General features: G+C 41.6%; 1 protein-coding gene across 39 annotated transcripts in view; it reads left to right on the top strand.

Annotated features, from left to right (window-relative positions):
- The window catches only part of LOC132379214 (CUGBP Elav-like family member 4), an 816,081-nt gene that overhangs the window by 599,417 nt on the left and 201,062 nt on the right, over nucleotides 1-15,602 (top strand). For 9 of the 39 annotated variants that reach the window (XM_059946907.1, XM_059946921.1, XM_059946904.1 and 6 more), the window contains exon 4: nucleotides 6,294-6,309. The exons of the other annotated variants lie outside the window; for them this stretch is intronic. In XM_059946907.1, the coding sequence (XP_059802890.1) occupies nucleotides 6,294-6,309 (16 nt within the window). The remainder of the gene's footprint in view (nucleotides 1-6,293; nucleotides 6,310-15,602) is intronic. 39 annotated transcript variants of the gene reach the window in all.

Below are 15,602 nucleotides of genomic sequence, written 5' to 3'. Positions count from 1 at the left end.
CAGTATGGCCAGGGGTTTTCTTTACATTGACAGTGATTTGCATATTCACATATGAATGACATCCCAGAATCAGGTTTATCATAACTTTTACACTGACTTATGTGTGTGAAATTTTTTGTTCTGCACCAACGGTACAGTGCAAAGACATTAAACTATCACTATAACTTAAAAACTAAAGAAATAGTACAAAATAGAGGAATAATGAGATAGTGTTCAGAAATCTGATGGTAGAGAGAAAAAAGCTCTTCCTTAATTGTGTGTGTTGATGTGAGGAGGCTCCTTTGAAATACCATTTCTTGAATATGACTTCAGTGATCAGGAGAATAGTACTTGTGATGGAGTTGGGTACAACCCTTTGCAGCCTCTTGTGATTCTGCACTTTGGAGCTTCCTGCTGTGTGAGATCCAATGACTCAGTATATGAATGGAGGGGAGTAAGAAGCAAGAGCAGGCATCAGGCCTCGAGCATGCTCTGTCTTCAAACGAGATGGTGAATAATCGGATCCTATACGTTTGGAGACACAAGAGACTGCAGGTACTGGAATTTGGGGGGAGAAAAGGGATGTTGGAGAAACCAAGCCTATCTGGCAGCACCTGAGGAGGGAAAAGCACGGTCAATGTTTTGCAAGAGACCCGTCATCTTGAGGCTGCTCCCCATTTTCCATTCCTTCTCTGGTCCTCCCATTTTTTCCCTTTTCCTACAATTTTCACCACATCTCAGCACCCCACCCAATTTTGACATCCTTCTGCTCTTGATTCCACTCCCTCATTACATACACGGTTCACCCACAGGCTCCGCGCACCCCTCCCCTCTCCCATGTGATTCTGGTTCAGTCTGCTATTCACCTTTCCCATTATCCCCTGATTTACTAATTAGAGTCTAGTCCTTTGTATTCCTACTTATCTCCCCGCCAGCAATTGCCTTGAAACTGCACTGCACTTTCTGTGTAGCTGTTACACTTCATCCTGCATTGTTACCTTGTTCTACCTTGATCCTCTATTGTTCATTAGTTGATGACCCCTTAGCAGATTTATAAAACCACCAGGGCTATGGATAAGATGGACAGGCATAGTCTTCTTCAGGACTGAGGAGTCCAAACCGAAAGGACAAAGCTACAAGATACAAGGGGAATGGTTTGAAAGGGACCTGGCTGTTGATATCTTTACTCAGAGGATATTGAGCATCTGGAATGAGCTGCCAGAGAAAGTGTTTTAAGGTGGGTACAACTGCAACATTTAAGAAGCATTTGGATAGGTACATGGAGGGGAGGGGCTTTGAGGGCTATGGGCTAAATGCAGGCAATTGGGACAAGCAGGAGGGATTCTGTGGTTGGAATGGACAAGCTGGGCCCAAGGGCCTGTTTCTATGCAGTATTTCACCTCACTCTATAATTCTATTCCTCAATGCCCTGTTGTAATGGTTTGATCTGTATAAATAGTGTCCAACACAAGCTTTTCAGGTATCCTGGTACATCTGATAATCACAAACCAATTTCAACTCTAGTTCTTCACCCTTCACCCTCCACTCACCTTATCTCACCCCATTTGCCTTCTTTTTCTCTCTTTGTCTGTCTTCCTTCACCTTTCACCCACCTGTCAGTGTATCCCAATTCTAATTCCACTCTCTTCCCCTGCCTGCTGTCAATATTCACCCCTCCTCAGCCCACCAATCACCCTGGATTGCTATACTGACCATCTCCCCTCCCCATCCTCAGTCCTGATGCAGGGTTTTCAAATGAAATGTCGACAGTTCCTTTCCTGTCACTGATGCTGCTCAGTCCGCTGAGCTCCTCCAGCGGATGGTTTGGTGCAAATTAAGGATGACTTTACTCCAAATCCTGGAGTGCTACAGCTCAGAAAAAGACCCTTCAGCCCATCAAGCCCATGCCAAACTGTATTCCTGGTGTTTATTTCTATTTGCAAGTGCTTATGTCCAAACTGAGCAGGTGGAGCTGCTTTAAATAAGCAGTAATTCTAATTCTTGTATCCAATTGTTGAAGAAACTTGGACTTTCTTGGAGGCAATTGCATCTTAGTCCTCCTAGTAAACAGTCTTGCTGAATGGGACTTGACCTTCACTTGATGGACCATTGTCGCTTAAAATGTCACCTTCATTTTTGCCCTGTGAATGGTTCTTAGGCTTGAAACAGCAATGTCTTCAGGAAGATAATTCAAGGTTAAAGCATCAAATGGGCTGAAAATCTCTCTGCTCAGATCTCCTGTGGTTGTTGCAGGAGGCAGATAATTGCTGATGGAAAAAGGATTATCTTTAACTCTTTCCATTCCTACAGTTCCCTGCTTGAACATAATGGGTACATGAGTGAAATTGATCATTAAAGGCTTACGGTCATAGGAAACGAATCAGGAAGAGGCCATTTAACCCTCTGAGCCATTCAAAGTTCAAAGTAAATTTATTATCAAAATACATACTTTATATGTTACCATATATTACCCTGAGATTCTTCTTGCATGATTTCACAGTAAAACAATGAAAAATTACACACATCATCAATGGGCAAAAGTAGACAAACTGTACAAATACAAAAAATAATAACAATAAACTTAATAATAAAAAGATACTACAGAGAACATACTCTCAGTATTATTTATTTATTATTACTTCTATAGAGTCCTTGAAAGTGAGTCCATAGTGTATGGAGTCAATTCATTGCTGTGGTGAGTGAAGTTGTCCATGCTGGTTCAGTAGCCTGGTGGTTGAAAGGTAATAACTGTTCCTGAATCTGGTGGTGTGGGACTTACAGCTCCTGTATCCTTTCCTTGAGGGCATCTGTGTAAAGAGAGCATAGCTTGGATGGTAAAGGTCCTTGATTATGGATGCTGCTATCTTGTGGCAGTTATCCATGTAGATGTGCTCAATGGTCAGTAAGATCAAGCGCATCTTCTACCACAATTTTGGCATGGTGGTGAAACAGCTAGTGCTTCAAACCTTGGGGACCAAGGTTCAACTGGACTTTAAGTGCTGCGTGCATGGATCATTGACAAGACTTGAAAATCATTTGGCTAACACATAATATGAAGTTGCTCTTTCATTGACCACAGTACCTGTGTCTCTAAACTCCAACCTGTTTTTTTTTACCCAGCTTTATAGACGCTGTAGCCTTTAGAACTCCAAAATCATGCCACTGTTCATGTGTATTCCGGAACATTTTCAAATTCTATTATGCACTTAGGAAACAAAAGGGGGGAATTAACTGTGACAGCTTGCAGTGTAACAGATTTAGCATCTGCTGCAACTCAAAAAGGCCCCAGTGACCAACTTGTTAGACAGTTTGTTGAATGAAATCCGCCAGACTTTCCCCCCAACTGATGTGGCGAGCGTTGAAATCTCCCAGCCTCTGAGAGAGCTGAAATAAGGAAATTATACCAAATAGCAAATGAAGAAGAGCAGAAAATGCTGGAGATGCTCAACAGGTCAGTCAGCACCAAATTGTGCTCAAACTGTGTAGTTTTTGGGTCAGTGACAGTGATTCCGGGTCAATGGCTTTGCTATTGATAAGGAAACAGACTGAAGCTGAACAAGCGAAATACGCTCAGTTACCTCCTGTACCTAATAAAGTGGCTGGTGAATGTAGATTAATGGTGTTCTACTGCAGTAGCTCATCCACTTCAAAGTTTGATGAGCTGTACATTCAGAGATGCTCTTTTGTATATCATTGTCGAAACCCATGGCTGTTTGAATTATTTTCACCTTCCTGTCAACTTGAATCAGTCTGGCCATTCTCTTGCGACCTCTCCCCTTAACAAGGCGTTGTCTTCCACAGAACTAGCTCACTGGATTGTTTTTGCTTTTTGCAACATTCTCTGTAAACTCTACAGACCATTGTGCATGAAAATCCCAGGAGATCAGCAGTTTCTGAGATACTCAAACAACCCCGTCTGGCACCAAGAATCATTCCAATGTCAAAGTCAAGTAGATCACGTTTTTTCCTCCATTCTGATATTTGGTCTGAACAACAATTAAACCTCTTGACCACATCTGCATGCTTTTTTGCACTAAGTCTCTGCCATATGGCTGATTAGATAGTTGCATTGACAAGCAGGTGTAGAGGTGTAGCTAATAAAGTGGCCACTAAGTGTATTCCCAGAGGATGTAAATGAAGCACGTGAACTACTTAAAACAACACAGAACAGGAACAGGCCCTTCTGCCCAAGATGCCTACCCTATGCACAATGGCAGAATAAACACAGTCTCCTCTGCCGGCACAGTATCCAAATCCCTCTATTCTCTATATGTTCATGTATCTGTCTCTACCACCACTACTCCTGGCATCCCATTCCAGATACCCATCAGTCTGGGTAAAACACTTGCCCTGCACATCTCTTTTAATCTTTCCCCCCGTCATATTAAAAGAAACTCCTCTAGTGTTTGAAATTTCTACTCTAGGAGAAAGATTCTGTCTGTCTACCTATCTAGTCCTCTCAAGATTCTGTCAGGTCTACCCGCAGCTTCCGAAGCTCTACAACCCCAGTCTGTCCAACCTCCTACTATAGCCTGCTCTCTGTATTACAGGCAGAATCCTAGTCAACCTCTTCTGCACCCTTTTTGACAGTTCATTGTCACCATTACCAAACTGGCTTATTCTGACTGTTGCATCACTGCCTCGTTCAGCGGCTCCAGTGCACAGGATTGAAGAAAGTTGCAAAGGGCTGTAGATTCAGCCAGCTCCATCATTGGCTCTAGCCTCTCCAGCATTGAGGACATCTTCAAAAAGTGCCATCTCAAGAAGGTGGCCTCCCACATGAAGGACCCTCACCACCTTGGAATGCCCTCTTCTCATTCCTTCTATCAGGGAGAAGGTACAGGGGCCTGAAGATGTGCACTGACTACTTTGGGAATAGCTTCTTCCACACTACCATTAGTGTGAGCAGCCCATGAACCCATAAATACTACCTCACTATTTTTGCTTTCTTTTTGCCCTAATATACATGTATGCATACTATATTTTTAAAATTACAATTTATGCTATATTTTATGTCTTGTACTCCATTGCTGACAAAAAACAATAAACTGTATGACATACATCAATGGTGATACCCGATTCTGAACTGGAAAATCAGCCAATTTAATCAAAGTCCTCTCGCATCCTTATCATTCCCTCTTCTTCCTTCTGTTGGGCAGAAGATGCAAAAGCTTGTATCATCAGGCTCAAGGACAACTTCTATCCCAGTGATATCCAACTCTTAAAGGAATTTCTTATATGCCAAGTGATCTCTCAATCTACCTCATCATGGCCCTCGCGCTTTATTTGTTAACCTGCACTGCATTTTCCCTGCAGCTGCAGCACTATATTCTGCATTTGTTTTTTCTTTTAACTACTTTGTTGTACTTGTGTATGGATGGATCCACCTGGATGTCATACAGACAAAGCTCTTCACTGTATCTCGGTACACATGATAATAATAAACCAATACCATTATTAGAAAGGGAGAGGGCAGGCAGAACAAAGGGAAGGTCTGTGATAGGAATGAGACCAAGGTTGTCTAGATGACAAATTACATTTGGTGCCACCTAAGAGAGTGTAATACCTGCTTCTTAATCACAGCTAATCAGTCTGAAGGACGTGTAGATGCAGGAATGTACACAAAGACAGTCAGACTGAGAAGATAATCAACATGCTGGAAATGTGAGGTGCAGAAAATTGTAGTTGCTGAGAATCTGAAATGAACTGGAAAATGCTGGAAGTGCTCAGCAGATCAGTACAAGGAGAACCACAGAATCAGGTTTAATATCACTGGCATTTGTTGTTTTGTAGCAGCAGTACACTGCAATACATAAAGAAGCTATAAATTACAATTTATAACTGGGGTCCTCAATGATGCATGCCGCCTCTTTGAGGCACAACCTTTTGAAGATGTCCTCGATGCTAGGGAGGCTAGTGCTCACGATGGAGTTGGCAAGTTTGCAACCATCTGCAGATTTTTCTGATCCTGTGCAGTAGGCCCCTCCATACCATATGGTGATGCTACAATTATAATGCCCTCCATCTGTAGAAAATTGGTAGTCTTCTACCATACCAAATCTCAGATAATGTTACAGATGAGTGAACCTGTTTGTTTTATGTTCATTAGGAAGATCAAAAAGCACACCATTCGCTGTAAGAGTTGACATAAATGGCATAACTTAAGTGCAAGACATTCTAATGACAATAAGGGCCATTCCAAGTGCATTTTCACATTAATTTATTTACCAGGATTTTGCTTGGAATGAGAGCCTGAGTTACAAGGAAAGGTTATGTAGATTTGGAGTTTGTTCCCTAGAATGTAGAAGGTTGAGGAATAACCTGCTTGAGGTATATAAGATCATAACAGAGTGAAAACAGATGGAGCATCTTCCAGTGAGAGGATGGTAAAGATGTGAGGGCGTAAGTTTAAAATCAGAGGCGGGACATTTACAAGGGGGTTAGGGGCAATTTCTTCATGCAAAAGGTGGTGAGTATTTGTAATGAGCTGGTTGAGACAGGCATGTTAGCAACATTCGAAAACCACCTTGATAAGTACATGGATCAGTGTGGGTTAGAGAACTATCGGCCAAATGTCGGTAGGTGGAACTACCTTGCTGAACCGTACATTTGGCATGGATGAGCTAGGCTGAAGAGTCTATTTCCATGCTGCACCTAAAATCATATTGTGAACCTTAGCAAATCAGGCCAAAAATACCTTTCACACCTCTCGCCCTGATACTTTCATCAAAGTCAAGATGAAGGCTAATCCATTTAAAAGACTTAAGAGATGCTGCAGATGCTGGAAATACACAAAATGCCGGAGCAACGCAGCAGATCAGGCAGCATATTTGGAGGGAAATAAGCAGTCAACACTTAAGACTGAGACCCTTCATTAGGACTCAGTGAAGAGTCCTAGCCTGAAATGTCAACTGTTTATCCTCCAGCATTTTGTGTGTGTTGCCCTCTTAAAAGACTATTGAACATGAGTCAACTTCTGAAACAGGAAAAACAAAGGGAACTTTCTAAAGCCCAACTATGAGGTCACGTAGAGTACTTTTGGTGGACGAGTTGCACCAAACTGGATGAGGTTGGCCTTATTTCTCATTAAGATGTTGAGTTTCCAATCACTTGCACAGTTCCTGCATTGTTCCTCAGAGTGAGATGGGATAGAGGAAAATCCTGGCAGTTTATCTGTGATGCTGTGGGCTTGACGACAGGGTTGACATGCTTCCAATGCCAACAAAGCTCCATCTAGTGGTAGAAATGTGTAGCCACAGGCCTGGCAGGCTGATAAATTGTTTTACCTACTTGTCATGGCTCAGCTGTCTAACGAGGATAAGTTGCACAGGTTTGGCTTGTACCTGTTGGAACTTAGAAAAGTGAAAATGGACTTGTTTGAAACATAAACACAAGGGACACATGAGAATAAACTGCTACAATATTATTGTAACTGGTGGATGGAGCTCACCGACTTCTTTTTGAGCTGTGGTAAAGATCATGGGTCCCACATATCAGCTGTTATGAATGTGAAGCAACTCTGAGGGGCTGAAGGGTACAAAGTCGCCCCCTCCTTTTTGAGAATCGCAAGATCGCTATTAATTCAGATCTGGGACCCAGGAATTGAGAGAGAGAGACACATGGAATACACAAGGTTTGGAATGTGTCCTGGCCTCAGCGGAACGGAGCCACTGATAACAGCCATTGTCTCTTGGAGACGGAATTGTGTATTGAGTACTGTACTATTCATTGAAACCCCTCAGGGGATAACCAGAGTGGTCTGGTTGAGGGATTGCATCATCCCAACCTGATTGACATCTGAGACCCCGTGAATAAGGATAAAAGAGGGTCTGGGGGACACCCCCTTTAGACGCACCAGGAGAAACACTAGAGATCCCGTGACAGTGTTTAATAGCGACAACCGGTGAGGGCTTGTGTGCGTCCTCCCTTGCCAGGGTGGCGGGCTCATCATGGAAGAACGGTTTAGCTAAAGGAAAGGCCATGACAATGAGACACCTGACGGATCGAAATCATAAAAAGAAAGCCGGCAAGTTTTTCTCCAAATCTCTCTCTCTCTCCAACAAGTGCAACACAACGGTCCCCAACGGCTGCAGCCTGCATGAACTGAGTGAACTTTATATTTCCATCGGACAATACATTATCTCCTAGACAACGATAGAGCTTATTTCTTATTGATTATTATTATACCAGCACTCTTAGATTTAGTATTGACGACGTATATTATCTGTATATTGCATTGATATTTTTGTGTATTTTTACTGATAAATAGTTAAAAATAGTATCATCAAACTTCAACGGACGTCTCCATCTTTGCTGGCAAGTGACCCAGTTACGGGGTTCGTAACACAGCCAACTGATAATCAGGCACCAGTCAATCCTGAGAGACTGCATAAGAAGGAGAGGAAAACACCCTTCAATCAGAAATCACTATTGATTATGAGTGAATGGGTGGCACCCAGTCATTTCCACAGTGGCTCTTGGTTTGTCGAGGTAAGGGCTTGGTGAATCCAGAGGTTGGGGGATTAAGATCAACATGGCCCAAAATTCAGACAAGTAGCAAGTTTATGATGTCACAATTTCCAGACTGTTTATTTAACTTTTGCTCTCTGTACATGGGGCAATGATCCAAGCACAATGAACAACAGAAGAGTATACAAAGAAGGATTGATCTCTTGAAATAATGCCATCAAGGATCTTGACCAACATAGTGACGTCACTTGTAAAGCCACTATTTCATAGCTTCACTCCTGACATCCAGTGTTGTCTATATGGAGTTTGCAGGTTCTCCTTCTGACTATGTGTGAGCTTTAGTCTCCTCAAAAATTCTGCACTTTGTAGGTTAGTTGGACACTATAAGTTGTCCCTTGTGCGTAGGTTCAAAGTTCAGGGTAAATTCATTATCAAAGTGCGTACAGCATATTGTATGTCACCATATACTCTAAGGAAATCCATCTACTGAAAAATAAAGAAATAAAATAGAATTTATGATAAACTACAGTATATGCATCAAAGATTAAATCAAAGTTAATGTTCAAAGTAAATTTGTTCTCCAGGTATGGAAATGTCACCAAATACAACCTTGGTATTCATTTTCTTGCAGGCATTCACAGTAGAACAGAGAAATACAATAGAAGCAATGGAAATTACATAGAAAGACAGACTGACAAGCAACCTATATGCAAAAATAGACAAATTGGGCAAATGATACAAAATAAAATAAATCCAAGTGAGAACGTGAGTTGTAGAGTCCATGAAAATATATTGATAAGTGTGGAGTCAGTTTAGTGTTGAGTTGAGTGAAGTTATCCACACTGCTTCAGGAGTCTGTTGGTTATAGGGCAATAACTGTTCCTCAACCTGCTGGTGAAGGATGTAAGGCTCCTGTACCACCTGCCCAGTTAGTAGGTGACTGGTAGCATCTGGAATGAGTTGATGGGAATATGGAGATAATACGATGGTTAGTGTAGGATTAAAGCAAATGGGTGTCTGATGGTTACTGCAAACTCAGTGATTTCTTTCCATTCTGTATATCTTATGATTCCTTGATCAAATGATCAGTCTGGAAATAACAGCACCTGTCTTTATACAACTTTAACAAGATGTCATAAACTTGCTCATGAGAGATGAGGTTTAAGGAGTGTCTTAAGGAGGAAGATGTAGGAGGTTTTGGGAGGAATTACAGAGCATAATGCCTTTGCGGCTGAAGGCACAGCCACTGATGGTGGACTGAAGAAAGTCAGGGATGACCAAGAGACCAAAACTACAGAAGTCCAGATTCCATGGAGGCATGCAAGTTTGGAGATTATTAGAGAGGTGGGAAGGAAAAAGACCATGAAGAGATTTGAAATCATTCAAACATTAAAATCCAGCCAGGAGCTATTGTAAAGATTTAAAGAGTAAGACTTGGTTTTTAGTCATATGTACAGTACATCAGAACATTGAAGCACACAATAGAATGCGTCATTTGCGTCACACAGTCCAAGGATGTGCTGAGGGCAGCTCACAAGTGTTACCATGCTTCTGGCACCAACATAGCATGCACACATTTAACTGACCCTGACCTGTATATCTTTGTGGGAGGAATCTGGTGCACCTGGGGGAAGTAGTTGTGGTCACGAGGAGAACATACAAACTGCTTACAGACAATGGCTGGAATTGGACCCTGATGTTCTGCCTCTGGCACTGTAAACTGAAATGCTAACCATGCAACCCAAAATATGTAAACATTGGAGAGGTTAGTGAACGGGACATGGTATCAATTAGGACATGGACACCAGAGATTTTGTGGACATCATTGAATGGAGAATAGAGCATTGATGACAGGTCAGTGGAATTGAAAGTCAAGCAGCAAATGAGCTAGTCCAAGGGTGGTATCAGGTCCATTCATATTCACCCGAGATTCCCAACACTACTATTGCAAGAAGTGATATGAATCAGATTGAAGTAATGGTTATAACAAAAACACTAAATTCACAATTGTTCGATGGTAACCAATCTGCATAGACAACTACTAAGAAACATAATCTAAATTTTACCAGTACATCAGCCTGTATTAACTATTGACTATTGAGCACCTTTCTTTGTAAAGCTGTGCATAAATAACACACAAACTGCTGGAGGAACATCAGTAGGTTAGGCAGAATCTATGGAGAAAACTGAACAGTTGACGTTTCGGGCCAAGGTCCCTTTATCAGGGCTGGAAGGAATGAGGGCAGAGGCCAGAATGAAAGGTTAGAGGAAAGGAGGTGCACAAGCTGGAAGGTGATTGGTGAATCTAGGTGACAAGGAAAGGAAGGAGGGTTTGGTAAGGAGAGCAAAAGGTGAAGTTGGAGGTGATAGGTGGAAGAGGCAATGGGCTAATGAAATCTAATAGAAGAGGACAGTGGGCAATGGAATTAGGGAAGGTGGGTAATCAACCCCTCTTCCTTTTTATTGCATGGTCCACCATTGTTCCTATGGGATTGCATCTTTGTCAGCTCTTTGCCTCCTCTCTCTATCACCTCCTTGCTTCTCACATCATTCCCACTTCCCCAACACCTATTCATTTTCCCTCTCTCATCTGGACTCACCTTTAACCTGCGAGCTTGTGCTCCTCCCCATGCCCTACCCTTTCATTCTGATGTCTCCCCACCTTCCATCCAGTCCTCGTGAAGGATCTCAGCCTAAAAACATGGACTGTTCATTTCCCTTCACTTATGCTCCCTGACCCGCTGAGCTCTTCCAGCATTTTGCATGCATTACTCCTTTCCAGCATCTGCATTCCTTCTTGTGATATTTCTGTAAGACCATAGAACATAGAAGCAGAATTAGGCCATTCAACCCATCAAGTCTGCTCCGTCAGTCCATCATGGCTAATTTATTATCTCTCACAACCACATTTTCCTGCCTTCTCCCCATAGCCTTTAACATCTTGACTAATCAAGAACCTATCAACCTCTGCTTGGCGTCCACAGTTGTCCGTGGCAATAAATTCCACAGATTCACCATTCTGTGGCTAAAGAAATTCTTCCTTATCTCTGTTTTAAATGGATGCCCCTCTATGCTGATGCTGCACCCTGTAGTCCTAGACTCACCCATTGTAGGAAACATTTTCTCCTCATACACTGTATCTAGGCCTTTCAATATTCCATAGGTTTCAATGAGACCTGCTACTCATTCTTCTAGACTCCTATGAGTACAGGCCCATACCCATCAAACACTCCTCATATGTTAACCCTTTCATTCCTAAAATCATTCTTGTGAGCATCTTCTGGACTCTCTTCAAATTAAGCACATCCTCTCTTGAATAAGGAGCCTAAAACTGTGCACAATACTCTAAATATAGTCTGACCAATGCCTTATAAAGGCTTCACTTGAAATGAGTGCTAAAATTGCATTTGCCTTTCTTACCACTGTCTAAACTTGTTGGTTAATCTTCAGGGAATCCTGCCTGAGGACTGCCCTTTGCAGCTCTGATTTTCTAAGTCCTTCTGCAGACTCCCTGCTTCTACAATATTAAATGACCTCCACATATCTTCATATCATCCGCAAATTTAGCCACAAAGCCATCAGTTCTGTCATCCAAATCGTATGACATGAAAAGAAGCAGTCCCATCACCGAGCTCTGCAAAACACCACTAGCCACTGACAGCCAACCATTAAAGAAAACAATTTAATTCTATTTTTTGCCATCTGCCAGTTGGCTTATCTTCTGTCTACATTAGTATCGTTCCTGTAATACCATGTGCTCTTCTCTTGTTAAGTAGCCTCATGTGCAGCACCTTGTTGAAAGCCTTCTGAAAATCCAAGTAAACAGCATCCATTGACTCCCCTTTGTTGATCCTGCTTGTTCTTTCCTTGAAGAATTCCAATAGATTGGGTCAGGCAAGATTTCAACTGAAGGAAACCAAACTGACTTTGGTGAATTTGTCATATGCATCTAAGTACCCTGAAATCTCATCCTTAATAATGGACTCCAACATCTTCCTAACCATTGAAGTTAGGCTAACTGGCCTGTAATTTCCTTTCTTCTGCCTCCCTGCCTTCCTAAAGAGTGGAGTGACTTTTGCAACTTTCTAGTGCTCTGGAAACTTTCCAGAATCATGTAATTCTTGAAAGATCATTACTATTGCCTCCATAATTTCTTCAGCTACCTCTTTCAGAACCTTGGGGTGTAGTCCACCTGGTCCAGATGACATACATACCTTCAAACCTTTCAGCTACCCAAACACCTTCTCCCTAATAATAGCATCTGCACTCACTTCTGCACCCTGACGCTCTCGAATTTCTGGTGTACTGCTGTCATCTTCCATGGTGAAGGCTGATATCAAATACTTATTAATTTCTTCTGCCATGTCTTTGTTTCCCGTTACAACCTCTGCAGCATCATTTTCCAGTGGTCCAATAGCCTCTTTTAATTCTCTTTTACTCTTTATATATCTGAAAAACTTTTAGTATCATTTTTTGTAATGGTGGCTAGTTTGCTTTCATGTTTCATCTTTCTCCCATAAAGATTCAGAAAGATTTCCTTCAAGATGCTTCAGCAGAATAGTAGTGACTTTGGTGATAATAAGTGTAGGCATGATGACTGGTTCCACAACCCATGGACTCACTTTCAAGGATTCTACAACTCATCTTATCAATATTATTCATTACATTTTAATTTACTTATTTCGCATTTGCACAGTTTGTCTTCTTTTGCACATTGGTCGTTTGTCCATCTTTGTGTGTAATTTTTCTTTGATTCCATTGTATTTCTTTGTATCTACAGTAAATTCCTACAAGAAAATGAATTTCCGGGTTGTATATGGTGACATATACTTTGATAATAAATTTACTTCGAACTTTCAACTTTGATTTCTTTTCTTTTTCAATTAACAGTAATGGTTGTTTGCCATTAAATTAAATTTGTCCTTGCAGAATAAACTCATACATATTGAAAAACGCTAAGAGCAAAGCCTAAACAGAAATTCCTATGATTTTCCTCTTGGGCAACACATTCTATCTCAGTCAGTAGTTTGGAGAAGTTGAGTGATCGTATACTGCCTTAAAACTTTCTGAGAACAGAATACAAAGTCATTAAACTGCTTATTTCTTCACTTTGAGACACCTTCTAACACCATTTAAACCTTAATTGAGTATTGCATTCAATTCTGTTTCCTGAAAGTCAAAAAAAGATGTGAAGGTCCTAAAGAGCGTATGGATGAGTTTTACTGGAATGGTACCAGGGATGAACAATTTCAGCTCCAAGGTTAGACTGGAGAAGCCAGGATTCTCTTTGGAACAGAAACAGCTGAGAGAGATGTGCACAAGGACATACAATGCTCTGTGATTCTGTGAAGTGTTAGATAATGGCTGCACTTCTGAGTCAAACACTTAGAACCATAGAATTGTTATCCTGGGTATGAAGGCCATTTAGTCCATTGAGTATGGCCTAACTCTTTGATGAGCAATTTATTCAGAATTATTCCCCTACTTTTTCCTATTAGCCCAATTATTATTGGTGTTATTTTCTCTCAAGTGCCCATCCAATTCCCTTCCAAAAACATTAGATTTTTCCTACTTCCTCTACATGCAGTCACCTAACCCAATACCACCATGTGTTTAAATTTTTTCCTCACATTTACATTACATCTTTACCCATTATGTATTCCTTGGCCATTGAGCAAACTGCTAAATCAGAACAGATCATTTCCAAGCCTGCTGTGAACTTGAACACTCTTGTGCAAACCTACTCTAACTTCTCTTGAGCAACACATACAATGTGCTGGTGGAACTCAGCAGGTCAGATAGCTGCTTTGCAGGAGAACTTTCCATGTAAAATTTGATGATCCTCTTCCAACATTGCACTACACTTCAAAGTTGTTTCAGTATTCAGCAGCCATCTTATTACGTATAGGAATGGAACTGATGTGATCTATTGTTGTAGCCCATCCATTAGGTTAGACATGTTGTGCATTCAGAGATAAGGTTTTGCACACCACTGTTGTAACACTTGGTTATTCAAGTTACTATCCCCTTCCTATCAGCTTGAGCCAATCTGGCCATTCTCCTCTGACCTCTCTAATTAACAAGGCATCTTCAGCCATAGAATTGCCATTCACTGGATGCTACCAGTTTTTCCACACCATTCTCTATAAACTCTAGAGACTGCTGTGCATGAAAATCCCAGGATATTAGCAATTTCTAAGTTACTCAAACCACCCCATCTGGCACCAATAATCAATCCACTGTCAAAATCACTTAGATGTTTGGTCTCAGCAACAAATGAACACCTTGACCATGCCTGCATGCTTTTATGGAATGAGTTGCTGCCACATGATTGGCTAATTAGATATTTGCATTAACAAGTAGGAGTATAGATATCTATACCCCTTGGTTCAGACCCTTCTTACCTACATCTGTAACACTTCACAAGTTCTCCATCCCTTCAACAACTTTCAATTCCCTGGCCCTGACTGCCTTATTTTCACCATGGATATCCAGGTCCTATACCCTTTTTACACTATCCAGAAGGCCTTAAAGCTCTCTGCACTTTTCTCAAAAAAAAAACCCCAACCAGTTCCCTTCTACCACCATCCTCCTTCATCTGGCAGAACATAGACAGACCCACATAGACCCCAGCTGTTCTCTTCTATGGGCTCATAGAACAGTCCATGTTCCAAGCCTTCCCTGTAGTGCTCCCCAACTCTTCCTTTCCTATATTGATGATTGCTTTGGTGCTGCTTCATGCACCCATGCTGGGCTCCTCAATTTCAGCAAATTTGCACTCTGCTTTACATTGACTTGGTCCTTTTCTGACATCTTCCTTCCCTTTCTTGAACACTCTGCCTCCATCTCTGAAGACAGTCTACTATCATCTTTTATAAATCTACTGATTCCCATGGCTATCTTGACTATACCTCTTTCCTCCCTGTCTCCTGTAAAAATTTTATTCCCTTTACTCAGTTCCTTTGCCTCCACCACATCTGTTCCCAGGATGAGGCTCTCCTTTCCTACACAATGGACATGTCCTCCTTCTTCAGCGAACGCAGTTTCCCTTCCATCACTATTGGTGCTGCCCTGACCTGTATCTCTTCCATTTCCTGGACATCCATGCTCACCCCAGCTTCTTGCCACCTTAACAGAAATAGAGTCCCTCTTGT

The sequence above is a fragment of the Hypanus sabinus genome, chromosome 21, assembly GCF_030144855.1.
Source record: "Hypanus sabinus isolate sHypSab1 chromosome 21, sHypSab1.hap1, whole genome shotgun sequence".
NCBI lineage: Eukaryota > Metazoa > Chordata > Chondrichthyes > Myliobatiformes > Dasyatidae > Hypanus > Hypanus sabinus.
This window is presented reverse-complemented; position numbering and strand designations above follow the sequence as displayed.